This window comes from Symsagittifera roscoffensis, chromosome 2 (genome assembly GCF_963678635.1).
Source record: "Symsagittifera roscoffensis chromosome 2, txSymRosc1.1, whole genome shotgun sequence".
In the NCBI taxonomy this organism is placed as follows: domain Eukaryota; kingdom Metazoa; phylum Xenacoelomorpha; order Acoela; family Convolutidae; genus Symsagittifera; species Symsagittifera roscoffensis.
In genome coordinates this window covers 34,992,367-35,008,406 of record NC_087063.1, presented here as the reverse complement: position 1 = coordinate 35,008,406, position 16,040 = coordinate 34,992,367, and the positions used below count along the sequence as shown (strand labels likewise).

At 35.7% G+C, this 16,040-nt stretch overlaps 2 protein-coding genes across 3 annotated transcripts in view; both read right to left on the bottom strand.

The window, feature by feature from the left end:
- Window positions 1–827: 827 nt before the first annotated feature.
- Window positions 828–6,569, bottom strand: LOC134839818 (putative ammonium transporter 3). The gene is made up of 6 exons (XM_063855441.1): window positions 6,311–6,569; window positions 5,609–6,048; window positions 5,011–5,251; window positions 1,950–2,164; window positions 1,479–1,657; window positions 828–1,190 (listed from the first exon to the last, which is right to left on the bottom strand). Exons 1-6 carry the CDS (start codon window positions 6,460–6,462, stop codon window positions 828–830), a joined length of 1,590 nt encoding a protein of 529 aa, XP_063711511.1. The 5' UTR covers window positions 6,463–6,569.
- Window positions 6,570–15,633: 9,064 nt separating this feature from the next.
- LOC134840742 (polyglutamylase complex subunit TTLL1-like) overlaps window positions 15,634–16,040 on the bottom strand; it is a 74,907-nt gene continuing 74,500 nt past the window's right edge. For both annotated transcript variants that reach the window (XM_063856763.1, XM_063856764.1), the window contains one exon: window positions 15,634–15,989. In XM_063856763.1, coding sequence (XP_063712833.1) covers window positions 15,821–15,989 — 169 coding nt within the window. In that variant the 3' untranslated portion in view covers window positions 15,634–15,820. The remainder of the gene's footprint in view (window positions 15,990–16,040) is intronic.

Genomic DNA, 16,040 nt, shown 5'->3' with positions numbered 1-16,040 from the left:
GCGAACCATAATTAAAAGGGTTTTAATATGATATATCATTCGGGCTATTCCGTAATTAATTAGGGTACCTGATTTTGCATGGAAAGCAAAAAAAAATCGAGCCCGAATACAAAGTTCCTCCTCACTTTTCAAATGGTCGGATCAATTAGATATAAAAATCTTTCATAAATGCAAAGGTTCTGGAGACTACATAACTTGAGCGTCAAACCACCCGATCAAAATACGACAGCAACTAAGCCACCGCTTTTCGGTCAAATTATGAGGTGTGGGGGGATGATTTTTACAAAAAATCTCAAATTTTAGAAAAAAATACTTTTTTTATTTTATTTCATTATTTTTAATTTTTTTATATTATTACTGCTCCATAAACGTTAAAAGGCAGTCGGAACATTCAGGGCTTTGCCAGGATACAAGGAGTCTTGTGTTTCTTGGGTATAAATTTTTTTGGCTAACCATTATTTTGATGGCTGAAATTGGTTAACCCAAACTTATATAATATTTATTTTCTTTGAAAGTCGGAACCATAAACTTCAAAACTTCAATTGATTATAAATCGTTTTCGAAAAAGAATTGCCATGGGAAAAATTGCAGAAAAATTAACAGGAATAAAATTTTCAAGCAAGCTTTGGTGCGGTGTGGTGAAACAGCAGCTATGTAAAAGGCTAAGTTCAGCATAAATCATGCTGTGACATTGAGCTTCACTTTTTTGAAAATAATCAGCACCAGAAATCGAACGCTCTATTTTTCTGTAAGATTGATAGCATGTGTGTGTATAACTGAGTTGTTTTCATTTCAACCGGCATTCATAAGCTATCGATTCTTCTTTTTTATTCCGCTTTATATGGCCGCATGGCCATAGCTATTTCTTGAACATTTCTTCTTTTTGCCTCTTTCATGGTCTTGTCAATGTTCATAGTTTCGAGCATGTCACTGATTGACAAGCGACGCTGGTCATGGTCCGGAAAATGCGGATATTGGTTCTTAATTTTACACAAAATCACTTTTCGAAACAGAGCCCACTGCTGTTTCTCGGAGAGCCCCTTCCGGGCTATTCCGACGAAGTTCCCGTTGTTGTCGAACACCTCTCGAGTCTTGCGGTAGAGCGTTCCTCCGATCCCATGTTCGGATAAGTCATGCCCGAACAACTCTATGATTGGCTCTGCACGTACACCGATTGTCAGGTCTATGCACTGAAAGAACATGCAGATTTCAAATTCAAAAAACCGATAAGTCTATTTGAAATTTTTGGAACAAAGAATTATACGATTATTTTTGCGAACTCCTGAACTAAGTACTAAGGTTTAAGCAATACAGTCTTTTGGTATGCCCGTATGACTACAAATATTTCCTTTCTAAATAGCTCAGAATATTTTTGCGAAAAAAAAAACAAAACCTGTGGAATTAAATTAAACTTTAATTTGATGCAAGATTCAATATGATTGTATTTTGTTTTCGTCTTCCTTTGTAAGTTTGCTTGCCTTCATGATGACGTAGGTAGAGAATGCGGCCCATACACAGCACACGACGCCGTACAGTGTCTGTGCGGCCAGCAGTTCATAGTTGCCCCCTCTCAACAGTCCATTCCTCTTCAGCAGTGCCTCCCGGGTGGGGTCCTCGTGGGCAAACAGACCCACACAGATCAGGCTCCAGAACCCAACTGGAGAACACAGCAAAAACATACTCGCAAAACCACAGGAGCTGTTCACTCTCAGTCGTATTTACACAAAAGGGCAGCTAACATGTGAAAAGTGTAATGAATGCGACGGATATATTTTGAAACTGTTGCATTTTAGAGAATACCGCTTTTTAGCTTGCTGCTTTTTGTTCTTAATCAAAAAACACAAAAATACGAAGCATTCAGCTCTTTGAGCCGGTCGCTTGAAGGACAACTGATGATTTGAAGATGGATTTTTCCGCATCTTAAGTTAGTTGTAGTTGATTACACATACCTGCTCCATGTACAGCGAATGCATCCACTGGGTCGTCTACTTTGTACGCGTGCAAGGCCTCCTGGGCCAGTATCATCACAATTGGGCTGAGACACCCTATCACTATGGCCTCTCCTGGGGTGATGACGGGACAGAGAGCAGTGACCCCCACGAGGCCACTCAGCAGTCCATTGATTACGAGGGGCACTTCACACTTTCCATTTCTCAACACGTAACTGAAACACAAAAATCAATCAATTTAAATATATATTTTTTTCTAAATAAATTATAATTATAAAATTGTTTCCAAATTTTTTTTGTAGACTTATTACACTTGTAAGGACGTTAAAAGTCAGCGAGCCTGTCAAGGACGCCTCATTTCATAAGATTCTTTGATAGCATTGTTTTTAGAGATAAACATTTTTGTCACGATTTCAACAAATTGCCAGCCTCATTATTTGAACTCAATCCTTCGGAAGCCAAAGAACCTTACAACTAGTTTTTTTATGACAGTCAATTGTCGCCTACGAAAAAAGTGAAAAAGAAGTGCCAGAAAACTCTACTTGTTGCCGAGAAGCGCACACCAGAAAATTGAAAATGTTTCTAATAAGCTTACAAAAGAGGCCCAAGTGCAGCTTTTTCTACCTATTTTGTTCAAAACCTATATTGATAGAAACAACTGTAAGTAAAAATTATTTGAATGGCGGCCCAATTTTGACAAAATTATCGCCCAAGCAAAACAAATAGCCGCCTGTTGATAAAATTTATCGCAGTAAATCTGTACATCAGCGATAAATGACTTTAAGAGCATGCATGTATTTTTATATCCTCAATAAACTGATACCAATCCAATCTCCTGAATTTTTCTCCAATTGCAACAAGTCGTCCTGGATTGATTTCCTCCAATTGTCTAAAAGCCGGTATGTATTATGGGATCAAGTTAACATTCCCAAGTAACCCCCCCCCCCCAAGTAGACCAAGTTAAGATCCTCCACCACAGCGTTGAATTTAAATTAAACAAGACTGCTCGTATCAGGGCGAAGTCCTGAATGTTCCGACTGCCTTTTAAGGTTTATGGAGCAGTAATAACATTAAAAAATTAAATGTAAGAAAAAACAAAATGAAAAATTTTTTTTTCCAAAATTTGAAATTTTTACATCCCCCCACACGCCATACAAAGTACAAAAGGATAGATTTTGCTCCTTGTAACAAACCAATTATGGCGATTAAGCTTCTTTTAACCAATTTGGAACAATTTCTAAGACGGATTAACTCTCCGCTTACGCGTTAATAGCGCGAAATATATCGCGCGTTAATTGTCCCAAATTGGCCAAAATGGCAATCTTTAAACCCCCATAACTCTACGAAAAATGATCACAGGATCTTTTCAAATTTGAGCTCAGGACAACAATACCTTTCGAATGATAAAAAAAAATTCTGTCAAAAATGGCTAGTTAAAAAGTCGAAATTTGTCTGAAGAAAAAAAAACCCACCCCGAGCACAAATATTCCGTTACTTTCGTATCGAAAGTCGGAACAATAAATTAATTTTGATAAGCTCTGCGTGTAAAATGCTCTATTCTGATTGGCTGAAAAATCGAACTCAGAACCAAGTTAAGATCCTCCCCCCTAAACGGATTTGAGGGAGAGGATGTTAAATTGGTCCGTATTATGCCCTCAACTAGTTTTGAAGGAAGAAATCTGATGGCTCAATCTGCTCATTCAGTACAGCATGAATTGTAAAAATTTGATAAAGTCAGGAATTGCGTTAAAGGTCCCATCTGCGTGCCAGATTGATCTGTTTCGTGATCATGCTCGGCGGACTATTTCATTTGCAAAAAATAACAAGACTGCTCGTATCAGGGCGAAGCCCTGAATGTTCCGACTGCCTTTCAAGGTTTATGGAGCAGCAGTAATAGCATAAAAAAAATTAAATGAAATAAAATAAAATGAAATTTTTTTTTCTAAAATTTGAAATTTTTTATGAAAATCATCCCCCACACGCCATATAAAGTACAAAATGAGAGATTTCGTTCCTTTTAACAAATCAATTATGGCAAATAAGCTTCGTTCAACCAATTTGGAACGATTTATAAGACGGATTAAATCTCCGCTTACGCGTTAATTATAATTGTCCCAAATTGGTCAAAATGGCCAAAATGGCAATCTTTAAACCCTCATAACTCTACGAAAAATGATCACAGGTGAAATTTCTTTTCAAATTTAAGCTCAGGACAACAATACCTTTTGAATGATATAAAAAAATTCCGTCAAAAATGGCTAGTTAAAAAGTCGAAATTTGTCTGAAGAAAAAAAACCCACCCCGAGCACAAATATTCCGTTACTTTCGTATCGAAAGTCGGAACAAAAATAGCGAAGTTTTATGCAGTCTATTCAAGAATCGCCAACTGGACTTTTTGTTATATTGTTTTGCCGGATAAGATTGAAGTTTTTTTTTCGTGCACAAGTTTTTTTTCCTCGCGCTGGCTTGTGACAAAAGCATATAAGTATCAGTAGCTGAAATGATTTGCGAGAAATAAACGAAGTGAACGAATCGCAGCAAAGGTGTTTGAAATGCATCTAACATTCTGTTACCCCTATCCATAGCGTTGATTTATTTGACTTTAGAGTTTATAGGAAATGCCAGAAAATTTGTTGGCAATATTGGTGACCTTGAGCAGTTTAATCGGTCAAAACCTCTAGCATTTTAAGTTATAGAATTTTTGAACACGGTTTTTACGGATATAAATCAGTGTTAAACTGAAATCCAACGTAAAATTGAGCAATTTTAGGTTCATTAGTTTCGTTCAGATTCGTTGGCCGAAAAGGATATTGCAACAGTTTGGTGTTAACTATAAATCAAAACTGATGCTAAATTTAAATTTGCACGCTGGATTTGTTTTCTCCAAAACCACCGCTTAATATCTTACCTTAATTGCACCGTAAATTTACCCCCCCCCCATTAGCAATTAACCCTAATGCTAATTCTGGTTGCCGCTTGCTACGAATTGACGCTAGTGCGAATTGTGAAAGCGCTACGAATCCTCGCTTAAAGCATTCGTTGCCTGACGGTTAAATCATACCTCAAAATAATAGAGCTGATGCCACTGCCTACTGATGCGTTGACGGTGGTGACTGCACTCTTGGCCGCCAGCTTCCACTTGCCGCCCGTTACCCCGTAAGTGCTTCCACAGTTGAAGCCCATCCAACCGAACCAGAGCATGAACAAACCAAATATGGCAGTGGCAGGGTGGTCCATGGTGAACAACTCAGGGTGCTTGTATCTGTTCTTCCTAACACCCAGCATCCACGCGGCAGTCAAGGCTAATCAGCGATAAAATGAAACAATCGCCGATAAAAGATAATATCTGAAGTATGCAATTTTTTATTAAAATTTTCAGTAGAAGTCGAATCATAAATTTTTTTTGACCAGATCAAAGATATGACAGTTTGAAGACCCATATATTACTCGAAAGTTGCCCTAACAATCTCTGAAAGTTTATGTGTTTTTATATAAAAATATTCTGATTTTCAAATTATAAGTAACGTTTACCATTTATAAGTAACGTTTAACGTTTATATTTTTCAATTCACCATTTGAAAAAACTGACAATCTGCGTAAAATAAAGTACCTTCAGTTAATGACAATAACGAAGATAAGTGATATTTAGAATGACCTGCCTGTGATTCCCCCAACCAAGTGCACAGCTCCACTTCCCCCGTAGTCTATGGCCTCGAAGTGTTTGTTGAGGAAGCCATCCTCGTGCCAGATCCAGTGGGCAGGAAACACGTAGATGAAAGTATTGAAAAACGAGAACACCACGTAGCCCAAAAAGTCAGCCCGCTCAGCAATCGCACCCGAGACGAGAGTTGTCGCGGTCGTAGCGAAGCTGGCTTCGAAGAAAAAGTGTGCATATTTATCCCCCATTGTATCGGGGTTATTCGTGTTGGTGAAAAAGTCCCCCAAGCCCATGAATCCATAGAGAGATGTACTTCCGAAGCTGATCCCGTAGCCGAGCATCCAGTAGGACAGTCCACCTAGCAGAACGTCCACTCCGTTCTTAGTCATGATGTTCACTTCATTCTTTCGACTGACTGAACCAGACTCAAGGAGACCAAAACTGAATGAAAAATTGCGTGTAACTTTTTTTAGATGGTTAGAGCGAAGTTTCAAATGATGAGTATTTCTTTCACTTTAAAAATCCCCCCCCCCCCCGATACTCTATAGAATGCAATTCAAAATACAAGGAGAAGTATTACTTGATAACCTAATACAGCCGCTTTCCTTATACTTTCATTAGATATCAAAAGACTAATAATCCATAAAACTTTAGTTTCTTTCAATAATTTTATCATACAAAAACATCATCGTTTAAGACTAACCCGCTCTGCATGGTGAAAATGATAAAGGTGGAGGTGAGAATCCAAGTGGCATCATCCCACGTGGAAACAGCTGGCTTGTCACCCCCGGTCCAGTTGCCATCACTCAATGTCAAGTTAGCAAATGAGGGGCTTATGTTAGAGCTGTATGACATCGCTGATTTTTTTACTTCGCAAAACGGCAAAACGTTTCCTCGTGAATAATTTTGAAGGAAAACAACGGTTCAACTCCAGTCTTTTTTCAATTTTTTTTAGAAACTTTGGTGCTCCACGTAGAAAGAGACTCAAAGTCCGGTTGAAAGCTCTTACCAACAAAATGTTGAAGGGTACTAATGTCCATTAGCAATCTAGTGGTTTGTTCAGCACTTTTTCTGAAAACTGTGGCACTTGCTCGGCATTTCAAGAGATCATTGCTCTTATCCTACATTAATTTGATGACCACTTGTTTTTATTTCAAAGAATCGAGCTTAGCGATTTAAAATCGGTTGCAGAGGCTTGCAACTGAATTAAACAGAAAATTATGAAAAAGTTGGCTTACCTACACCTTACTTTTCAAAACTTCCAAGTCAATCATAAAACTTTTTAGCAGCAACAAGAACAACCGGTTGCTGTGCAGGTAGCGCAGATTTTTTCGATCAGTTTTAGCAAAACGAGAAAAGTCATTTTTTTCCATTTTTTTTTCTATCTTCATACCTTTACCATTTTTGGAGAAGAACGCAGTGACATATTTTGCAGATTACAAAGTATGAAATAGATTTAAAAAAATGTAAGAAAAACTAAGTTTTTTTTTTTTAAAATGAGATTTTTTGTAAAAACACCTTCCCACATGCCATATTAAAAACAAAGTGATAAATTTCGCTCCATTTTACAAATCAATTAAGACATATAAGCTTCCTTGACCAATTTGAACGATTTATAAAAAAGATTAAATCTCCGCTTACGCGTTAATAGCGCGAAAACTATCGCGCATTAATTGTCACAAATCGGCCAAAGTGCCAATCGTTAAACCCCCATAACTTTACAAAAAAAAATCACAGTTGAAATATCTTTTCAAGTTTTAGCTCAAGACAACAATAGTTTTTGAATAACAAAAAAAATTCGTCAAAATGGCTAGTTAAAAAGCCGAAATTTGTCTGAAGAAAAAAAACCCACCCGAGCACAAAAATTCCGTTGCTTTCATTACGAAAGTCGGAACAACAAGACGGAACGTATTGTGGCGGAGCCCTGAATGTTCCGACTACCTTTAAGTTCTATGCAGCAGTAATAACATGAAAAAAAAAATGTAATCAAATAAAATGATTTTTGCGAAAAATCTCTCTCCTTATAAAATACAAAGTGATAGGTTTTGCTCATATTAACGAATAATTTATGGCAAAAAGAGCATCCTTAAACCAATTTGGAACAATTTCTAAGACGAATTAAATCACCGCATACGCATTAATAGAGCGAAATATATTGCGCGTTAATTGCCCCAAAATGGCTAAAACGGTCATTTTTTAAACCATCATAACTTTATGAAAAATTATCCCAGGTGAAATACTTATTTCAATTTTAGGCTCACTAAAATAATACCTTGTAACTGATACTTAAAAAATCCGTCAAAAATGGTTTGTTAAAGAAAGTCGAAGTTTATCTGAAGAAAAAAAACCCACCCGAGCACAAATATTCCGTTACTTTCGTTACGAAAGTCTGAACAACAAGACGGAACGCATTGGGGCAAAGCGCTGAATGTTGCGACTTCCTTTTAAGTTCTATGGAGCAGTAATGACATAAAAAATAAATGTAATGAAGTGGAATGATTTTTGAGAAAAATCTCCCTCCATATAAAATACAAAGTGATAGATTTTGCTCATATTAACAAATCATTTATGGCAAAAAAACTTCTTCAAACTAATTTGGAATGATTTCTAAGACGAATTAAATCACCGCATACGCAATAACAGCGCGAATTATATTGCGCGTTAATTGCCCCAATTTGGCTAAAATGGTCTCTTTTTGAAGCACCATAACTTTATAAAAAATTATCCCAGTTGAAATATTTTTTCAAATTTAGGCTCAGTAAATTAATACCTTGTAAATGAAATTTAAAAAATCCGTCAAAAATGGCTTTTTGAAAAAATTCGAAGTTTATCTGGTCGGAACAACAAGACGGAACGTATTGGTGCGAAGCCCTGAATGTTCATGCTACTTTTTAAGTTCTATGGAGCAGTATTGACATGAAAAAAAAAATAAATGTAATGAAATAAAATGATTTTTGCGAAAAATCTCTCTCCATATAAAATATAAAGTGATAGATTTTGCTCATACTAACAAATCATTTATGTCAAAAAAGCTTGCTTAAACCAGTTTGGAACGATTTCTTAGACGAATTAAATCACCGCATACGCATTAATAGCGCGAAATATATTGCGCGTTAATTGCCCCAAATTGGCTAAAATGGTCATTTTTCAAACCACCATAACTTTATTAAAAATTATCCTTTTTTCATGGTGAAATATTTTTTTCAAATTTAGGCTCAGTAAATTAATACCTTGTAAATGATTTTTAAAAAATCCGCCAAAAATGGCTTTTATAAAAAGTTTATCTGAAGAAAAAAACCACCCCGAGCACAAATATTCCGTTACTTTCGTTACGAAAGTCGGAATAATAACTATTTTCAAATGCCAAATTAAAATTTTCGAATCTCAGTCCAGATGCACAGAAACTACCAATTTTATATGTTATATATTTTTGGCGAAGTTTCACCTTTGCATTACCACGCCAGGCTCTGGTACTTTGTTAGTAGTCTGGATACCAAAAACAATGGGAATCGAAAAACAAATGGTTAAAACGTGTTAAAACTTTTTAACGTGTTTATTGCTGGATACAAAAACAGCGAATAAATTGTCACAACTTTGTACAGACACAAGTATTCTCTGAAATTCAGCTACCAAATCTTCTAAAGCATGCGAATCAGTCTATGGAATCCGTCAAGGGAAAACCGAATCGAGCGAGCACAGTTGTTTGCTATAGAAAAAAAATAGAACTTGGTGCCCCAATGTGCTTCCTAGCCATAAAATTGGTTTTGGTTGATAAAAAAATCCAAAACAATTGCAATCGCCAAAAAATTAAAGCTGATTTTTTTCTTTTTTTAAAGCTAAATGTTTGCTTGAGATCTAATTGAAAAATAATTTTCGATCTTTAAATACAAAACTTTGAGCGTCTTTAAATGAGTTGGTATCTATTTCAACCTAAGTTGCTGATATCCACCAGTTACGACTGAGTTACTGAGTTTAAAAACTAAAAATATATAAATATTCGAAGTGATTTTTATGAAACAATGCTACTCATACAAAGATTACAAAAATAGTCATAAAATCTTGATATGAAGGATATGCTAAAAGTCGAATATTCTTTTTTTTCGCAAAGCCATCGAAATTTGTATGAAAAGTAAGCGAATTGTATGTCTGGTGTTTTCTGACACCCCGGGTACTTTTTAAAAAAAGTTGTTTAAAAACTTTATATGTATTTATTGTTTTGAAATAGAATTTTCGATGAACAACTTTTGAAGTGCACTAAAGTCGTCAAGTCAATCTTTTTGACATTTTACCTGAAAAAAAATATAAATATATCAAAAGCATAAGATTTCTGTTACTAATTAGTTTCTTGTAATCACTTTTCCGACAAAATGCTACTCAACATCTGTTTGCAAGCAATGAACTGCTTTTTATTCGTAATTGATTAAAAAAAAACACGCGTTCGTCGATAAAAATTGTTAGAAATTTAATGAAATTTATGCCGGCATTGCAAAATCATGTCAATTGAACCCTACCATTTGGAGAGCTTCCCCGTTACTGGAATTTATCAAATGAAAAAGTAAAGCCCAAAAGTTTGCTGAAAAGATGAACAATGCAAACTAATCGCGAATAATTTTAACATCAGCTCGAGCCAAACTTTTACTATGTTCATCATGATATTTGAGAGTAAGTATACGTAATTCTATTATCTATCGAATTACATTGTTATAGCAAATCGTCTTCACTGTTTTTTTTCTTGCTTGATCTGAAAATTGACATCATAGCATCTCTCGACACGGATACTCGTTTATAATGGAAACTCAAAATTTTTTTGAGTAGTCTATAGAATCAAAAATTTCATTTTTTATTTTTTCAAATCAAGCATTCTCTCCAAACAAAACTGCGGATGAAATTAACACCCTTTCTCCTAACTAGAACAAGACAAAGTCTTCCTTCTCAATGTTCAATTCGAATTAAAACTGGTTGACGCTGCGTGTGGAACCCAATATCTAAAAAACAAATGGACCCCCCCCCCCCCAGATAGGATGGAACAAGTTATGATCTTCCACCCCAGCATTTAATTCGCACTAAAATTGCTAACGCTACATGTAAAATGAGTGATTCTGATTGGCTGAAAATTGCCAATTTAAAACCAATTTAACAACCTCCCCCCAAACGGCTTTGGGGGAAGGATGTTATCTTGGTCCAGCTAAGCTTGAGCAGATTGTAATCTCTCTAAAAAAAATTTCATCAAAACAGCTTGTATTACGTCGATTATCCATCAAAGCCATTTTTAACAAGCTTTTTTAAAAAAAACATCGAGAGGCTAAAATCAATCATAGCCAAGAAGAACGGAGAAGCGCGGCTAAACTTAGATATGCAAAAAAAAAACCGATTTAAAAGATGCCGTTTTCTGAAAAGAACTTGAAAAGCAATGTTCAAAAACGATGAAATATCATTCTTTTCACAAAGAAATCAGTATTAGCTATCAGTCGATATAATCAGCGATAACTAAAAAATCTTTAAGCAGCCATTGGAACGTAATTATACGAAAGGAAGTAAAAAATAAATGACTTGCTCGTATCAAGGCGTAGCGTGGATTGTTCCATTTGACCTTAATTGTACATATATTTTTTGGTTTCTCAAAACGGACAATATTTTCAACAAAAAATTGCTCAATCCTTTTTAAAATAACCGCCCCACGCAGTTTTGCTTACAATTGGGGTCTTATGCACCAAAGAACCAAAATCACATTTTAAAATCTTGATCTGAAACTCTTGTAGTCAAATTTTAATAGCTCATTTTGTAGGTAAGCAATGCAAATAAGAATTTCTCAGAATATCAGCAGACCAAAATATTAGCCAAAATTACTGATACAGTGGAGTTTTAACAAACAATGAATATATTTACTCAGCATTAAAAGGAACAAATGTTCTATACTTTTGGTCTTTTCGCCTATTGTGATTTTATGCTTGAAAATTTAAAATACTTAAACAACCATGTTTGAATTTGATTAGCAAATTAGCCAATCAGACTCAACCACAATAATTTTAGATCAAGATGTAGAAAAACTGACATTGGGCCATTTAGTGCATAAGACCCACTAAATGTCATATGTATTCTGTTTACAGATTATTTGGAAAAACTAGTTCCATCAACTTGATGAAATCTTGTTTGAGCTGGATTGAAAAAGCCCAAAGCGACAAAAGGCAGCTCTAAATATGAAATAAAAAAGGTGAAAACTTGCTTGAAGGTGTGGAAACTTTACAGTGTCAGATTTGAACCTTGTCAGATTTTGATAATTGCGCCACAAGCCTTCGATAAACTGCAAACACTAGTCACCAACAAAGTAGCTACATATGCTAATAAATTGCCAATGATATGCAGCAAAGAATCCACACTAAAAAATATCTACACTAACTTGCACCACTAACTTGCCGCTATGCAGCTAAAGGTAACCACAAAAATTTTGCATGTAAAGAACAACAAATTATAGAGCCGAATTGTAAATAAATTAAGCGTTCATTTTAAGTTGAAATAATGTTGAGTTGAAACTTTTCTAAAATTGAGTTTTTCTTCTTGTCCCGTAGTATGAAACAAAGTTTTTTTTGGTTCAATCGATGAATTACAGATGCATCAACTGTGTTAATTTTAATCGAAGCTCAAAGTACAGGCAATTAAACTGCCACTGCTACAAAAAAGCTACCCAGCCAACAAAAGTAACACTAGTTTTTGCGACTTAGGTCGATCAGCCTGGTACAACCACGTTGCGTTTGTGTAAATTTATACATTCATCCCCAATTGTAAATTAATTATTTATCCCCAGGTGTCAAGTTTCAACCCCTCTATAGCTTTAGAAAATATGATGCAAGATTTTAAAAAACAAAACTGCTCGTATGAGTGCAAAAACCTGAATGTTCCCACTGCCTTTTAAGGTCTATGGAGCAGTAATTACATGAAAAATAAAATGTAAAAAAATAAAGGAAAAAAATTTAAAATACAAAAATCTTAAAGCCATTTAGAGTACAAAGTGATAAGTTTTGCTTCTAGGAACAAATCAACTAAGGCAAATAAGCTTTCTTCAACCAATTTAGAACAATTTTAAAAAGATTAAATCTCCGCTTACGCGTTATTAGCGGCAAAAATATCGCGCGTTAATTGTCCCAAATCGGCTAAACTGGCAATCTTTAAACCCCCATAACTTACCAAAAAATGATCAAAGGTGAAATATCTTTTCAAATTTAGGCTCAGGACAATAATATATTTAAATGATATACAAACAAATCCATCAAAAATAGCTAGTCAAAAAGTCGAAGTTTGTCTGAAGAAAAAAAACCCAACCCGAGCACAAATATTCCGTTACTTTCGTTACGGAAGACGGAACAATAATTTGACCAATTCGTTTTAGATAGTTTATATCATGACAGTATTCGATAAATTTCGTCAATTCGAAGCAACTAGAAAATCAAATCAAACAAGCGAATATTACTTTTTACCTATTCAATAGGTGACGATCGTTCTCTTGAATCACACAAATTAAATGACCTTTTCCGGTCTACTCTTCTCTGCGAAACTAGTCGAAAGTTCAAACTTTAATATTTTGCAAAAAAAAACATTGCACAGCAGCCTCTGATTTCATTTTTAAGGCCGTTCTCAAATTAAACTTATCAGTGATTTAGAATCTGACAGCAAATTGGCCACACTTTCGGTTTTTATGCAGTCTAAAAACTAATGGAGCATAAAATGATATATCACTTAGTCTCATATAACAGCCAAACCTTTTCATCCAAGGTTTCAAGATTGAGTGAAATCGTATTCAAGAGCTTTCCTTAGGCAGTAAAATTCAAAAAACTAAAAAGCTTAAACATACAGTTGGAGAATAGTCAAACGAAAAGAACGAAAATTGAACTTTCGAAATTCAAAAAAACTATGGCCTCAAAGCTTCTTGAATTTCAAAAGCAATTTATGATTCGCATTTTTTGATAAAATTAAACCAATTTGAGAAAACTAGATTAATAGGAAAAAATTTTATTCCGCTGGGTAAACTTAAAATTAACTAGAAATCGATCACTTCTTTTGCGCCATACCTAAGTCCACACAAATCTCCAGTTATAAGTATAAAGGCACTTCTTTTGTTATTTGAGCATTTTAAGACTTTGCCTGAAAAAAAACATTACGAGGCCAACCTGTGCATTTTTAGAATTTTAAAGGGATTCCGCAACAAGGACGCTCCCTTTTTTCTTCTTTTGTTCTTTCCTTTTCTTTGATCGTTCCGACAAAATTTCAACATGTTTAAAGACTTGTATCTGGAATCCAGGAACATAGACACAAAATTGTGCGCCTATCCAGTGCACAGTTTGGCTTCGTAATGAAACAAAAAATCATCACGAACGATATACGACTCTTAATAAAACCAGTTTCACATAAGAAACTGCAGAAACGTCCAAAAATTGTTATCTGGCGCTTGTTGCTTATATACGAAAATGTTGCAGCGCTTTTTTTAAACATGCACTTTCTGAGGAACAACCAGCTTGTCGGTACCAAAATTGCTCCCCGGGGTAGACGTCCTGCAAATTTTACAATCGCACTGACTTCGATCGACTGTTTCCAGCAACCTTGTGCAAATTTTTGTTTCAGTGAATAAAGCTTAGTTACTCCAGCCGTAGTTACTCAAACGCATTATTTGCAGGGAGCTCAAAATCGCATGGAAATGGGTTCGCTAGTTCTTTTTAAGCAACATATTTTGGATCGGATCAAAATCACCGAATTATAATTAATCGTCTAAAGCTAACTTGTCTTTTAGCGCTTGAAGGAAACATCAAGTCATTTAAAAATTACTGTATTATAGAAAACAAAAGCAAAAATAAATCACTCAACTGCAGCGATAGAGTTCAAAAAAATTAAGTTTAAAGTTATATTAAGCTCAAAATACAGTTTTGAATTCATTTCGCCGGCAGCATCTCGGTCATGCTCGAACTTTTCCATAGCAAGCCCCGCATCAGCCGAAAATCATTGATAATAGAGTTCCAAATTCATTCCGTCGTGAATTTCATCTGAAGCAATCAATCAACAACGGTAAAATGAAGCAATGAGATCAAGATTTCAGATGGAAATAAAATCTTATTAGATAAAATCAATTCAAAGGCTAATCAGTTCAAGGCAGCTGTTTTCGGCTGGGAAAATGTCAAATTTAGGTAATATTTAGATATATAACCAGAAAAGATCATAGGACAAGATATATTAAATCATTGTCTTCTTACAGTCTCCAAGTGTGATGTGGTCCTTGTATATGGTGTACCACTTCTTCAGAATGATTCTCTCCCAGGAGGTGCCTGTCTGGGCAGCTATCAATTTCTTCAGATCCCCCACAGTGTCGCTGGGGTTGCACTTGATGCGCACCTTCTTGCCCAGTCTGTCATTACATGTGATCTCTATCATCTCTACCCACTCTACTACCAGAACTGATCACTGTTGTTCTGATGACTGCCACTACCAACTGCAGATGAGAGCGTAATCATTCACACTTCGTGGATTAAAACCATCGAAACAAAACTCATCTGAAGTTATCATTGAAAGATAGTTCAAGGAATGGCAACGAAACTTGAGCAGGCATATCAAGTGCGCGAGTTTGAACTTATTAGCCTTTAACAAAATTCAACTCCCTAGCATTTATAAGAAAGCAACATAAAAAAGGATGCCATGACAACAATAGAACGCTTCAATGCCACACGTTCAGTCGCTCCCGATGCCTGCGTAGGTTTTGCCTTTATTGCTCCAAGGGATCTCTAACAATTTTCCCTTATGGTACCATGAAGAATCTTCCCGCTATATAAAGAAATAATTCGACGGTTAGGCATATGTGAATTTTATACCTAGTAAAGAATTCTCCCCCAAGCAAAAGGGGTAGTTAACGAGATTCGCGTCCAGCGTTGGGCTATTAGACCGATCCTTTCAAAAAAACTATCTCAATAAATCAGCTGGTATCATGTCGTGTCTACTGTCAGCAGCTTCACGCAACCCTCCTTTTTGAACATTATTAAAAACGCGCCCTTTCGAAAAAGTTCATTAAATTTAGGGATAATCTACACATGCAACATATTTACAGTCGAAAGATATTTACAGCCGGCCAATATTACAGGATTACAGGTGATAGATACAAGTTTCGAAAAAATCGATGATTGCACAGAAGACTAAAGTCAATTAAATTTCGCGCCGGAATATTTCCAAAACACAAATTTCACTTCCATGATGCGCCAATGGATCCCGTGTTTCCACCCCCACTCCTGTACTTGTCGGATTGGATTCGCCTCTCTCGAAGACTGTTCGCATACAATCCTACTCCTCCACCAGAAGCGCTGCCAGAAGGATTTTTGCCATCCATAGCTAGCGCCACCTCTTCATCGTATCTACAGGGATTTTGAAAATTATCAGAAAACTCTATAATTGTACTTTTTACC